At 34.6% G+C, this 2,802-nt stretch overlaps 1 protein-coding gene across 1 annotated transcript; it reads left to right on the top strand.

Annotated features, from left to right (window-relative positions):
• The first annotated feature begins 1,034 nt into the window (after nucleotides 1-1,034).
• LOC103732423 (vomeronasal type-1 receptor 4-like) lies at nucleotides 1,035-1,985 on the top strand. The gene has a single exon (XM_008831001.2). The coding sequence runs from the start codon at nucleotides 1,038-1,040 to the stop codon at nucleotides 1,983-1,985; it is 948 nt and encodes a 315-aa protein (XP_008829223.1). The 5' UTR covers nucleotides 1,035-1,037.
• The last annotated feature ends 817 nt before the right edge of the window (nucleotides 1,986-2,802 follow it).

Below are 2,802 nucleotides of genomic sequence, written 5' to 3'. Positions count from 1 at the left end.
ATAAAAACAATAAATAAAATTTCTAAAAATTTTTATTTATTGTTTTTATTTTGTATAGAATGTATTGTCTCCATGTAGGTAGAGTAAACCTTATTTATGATCTCTAGATAGGCTGACTAGAATCCAGTGGATGAATTTGCACCGAAGAACATCTGGGTACAAATGCTTGACTGGGTAGTATTTGACATGTATGGTGGAATACATGAGGTCTGGTGGGGGTGGGGGGCATGGATGGTGAACTGAATTTAAGAACTGTTGTATGAAATGTACAAAAACTCAATAAAAACTTTTAAAAAAGAATATTATAAAGCAAAAAAATGAAATATACAAAATCTTTGTTACATCAAGTTCATAATCGATCATAATCAGCCTGATCAATTTGGTTAAAAACAATGGCAAAACTCACATGGTTTTGAAGATGTGATCAATACTGTCAAATATGTACTGGCAGGCTTACTTTCACATTCTGTGTATTTGCAGCTCTATACTAAGACAAAAAATGCTGTTGATCTAAATGGTAGAATGAGAGGCAAAAAGTCTCACAGGAAAATATGTTTAAGAATTTACAGACACTACACTGGCAGAATTATGTGTGCAGCCAAAGCTCTAAGGCAGTTTGAACACATCATATATATTACCACCAATGTGTTAAGTAGCTGTTTTTATAAACACCCGGGTTAAAGAAGACATATTGTCTAATTTGATGATTACAAATTCCTCATAACATGCAAATTTGTCTTTCACATAGATCAATGTATCCTTTGGCCTCACACCACAGAGTGATGGCATTTCGGTTTATGTGACCTGCTTTCAAATACCTGCCATCTTCTGAGGGTCTCAAGTGCTCCTGAAATGCACTTTCTGAAAGTGTCACCTTTGGAACAGAAATTGAAAGGACTTGGATATTTCACCAACTGTTTTTCATCCTGAACTGTCAACCAGTATATTTCCAACAAATATCATCTTAAAAATAATTTTATAATGTAGTCCATTTATTGCTCATTTTGGCCTGACAAACCTGAAGCTTCATTACAATCATGTTTTCAAGTGACACCATCTTGGGAATAGTTCTCATAGCTCAGTTTTGTGTTGGTATCAGAGGGAACTCATTACTGTTTATTTTTTATATTTACACTTTCTCCTTTAAACCTCATGTTAAGAGGCCTATAGATTCTATTTTCATGCACCTGACCATAGTCAATATAGTGATGGTTATATTCACACTGATACCAGATATCCTGTCAACTTTTGGAGTACGTCGTTTTCTGGATGATGTTTGTTGTAAGGTAGTTATGTATGTATTCAGAGTTACTCGGGCCCTTACCATCTGCACCACCTGTATTCTGAGCACATTTCAAGCCACCACCATCACTCCCAGTAATTCCAAGTGGGCGTGGCTTAAGCCTAAACTCTCCATGTGGACTTTTCCCTCCTTTGTTTGCTTGTGGCTCATCAATATGCTTATCTACAGTGTTATAGTTGAAATGGTAAAAGGCAAAACCAATTACACTTTCACTGGCAATGGATATTATCATGCTTATTGTCAAAGCAGACAGTTTGGGAATCACAATTCAGGGTCATTTTTAAGTATCATACTGATTCGAGACCTCTTCTTTGAGGTCCTCACGATGTGGACCAGCCTCTACATGGTGACTGTCCTCTATAGACACCATAGGAGAGCCCAGGGTCTCCACGGGTCAAGACTTTCCCCCAAGTCTTTTCCTGAGCAGAAAGCCACTCGTGACATTCTGTGGCTGGTAAGCTGCTTTGTGTTCTTTTACTGGTTGAACAACTTTGTCACTCTTTATGGGTTTTATTCGCCTGTGAAAATCGCAATATTGGAAGAAATTAATGCAATTTTTGCATCATCCTTCCCAACCCTCTGTCCTTTTTTATTAATGAAGAATAAAAAAATTACTTTGCAATTTGCTTCTTCCCTTTCTATTTGGAAAATTCACTGCTTTAGAAGTGCATTCAATGGCTAAACTGATTCTCACACTTTCACATCAGTGTCTTAATAATTTATATGAGAAAAAGAAATTTATGTGGAACTTGAATATCTGATATGACCCAAGTTATAATATAGACATTTTGCCTATTAGTAAAATTTAGATATTTAAATTTTGCACAAATAGAAGTCCATGTATATAACTGTAATAATTTCCACATTTATTAACCACTGAAATTATGACACTTTGAGAAAAAGTAATGTATTTTATAAAGACGCTTAATCATATTCTAGTCTTTGAGTATTCTTTATCAAAATATGAGTAGAAAATTTACAACACCATTTGAGCTTTAAATGATCTACATACTGTGGTTTTATTTTAAATCAATTTCAGTTTAAACCTGTTTTCTTACCTTTAATTTTTTCATGTAGTTCACATTCTAGGATGGTAACTGAGAAAACTGAAAAAGTTTTGATAACACAATATTCATGTTGTAAATAATTAGTGCATTTAATATTGCTGGTGTTGTTTAAGGTAGGCAAATCCTGTTTATCTTGGACTTAATCAACAACTGTCAAATTGGATTTAAGGCCTGTCAATGGGAGGGAATTCATGTGTGTTACTATAAACATAGCCAAGTACACATGGCTGGAGAGGTCATGGACCCTATAGAAGAACATACATCTGCCACTTTCCTAGACCAAAATAACTTCTTACTATATTCTAAGTATGTATCGTTATATTTATAGACAAGTGAACCTCTCATCAAAAAGGCTTATTAAGCTTTTTGCAACAGATGGAGACTTGTCCAAAGTTCCAAAACTGGGTAAGAGTTTTGAAAAATATTCTTATT

This window comes from Nannospalax galili, unplaced genomic scaffold, assembly GCF_000622305.1.
Source record: "Nannospalax galili isolate Female #2095 unplaced genomic scaffold, S.galili_v1.0 scaffold835, whole genome shotgun sequence".
NCBI classification, from domain to species: domain Eukaryota; kingdom Metazoa; phylum Chordata; class Mammalia; order Rodentia; family Spalacidae; genus Nannospalax; species Nannospalax galili.
The sequence above is the reverse complement of the archived record's forward strand: the minus strand, read 5'-3'. Positions and strand labels throughout refer to the sequence as shown.

Excerpts from the sequence above, each read along its gene's own strand:
- LOC103732423 (XM_008831001.2), top strand. The coding sequence starts at position 1,038 with ATGTTTTCAAGTGACACCATCTTGGGAATAGTTCTCATAGCTCAGTTT.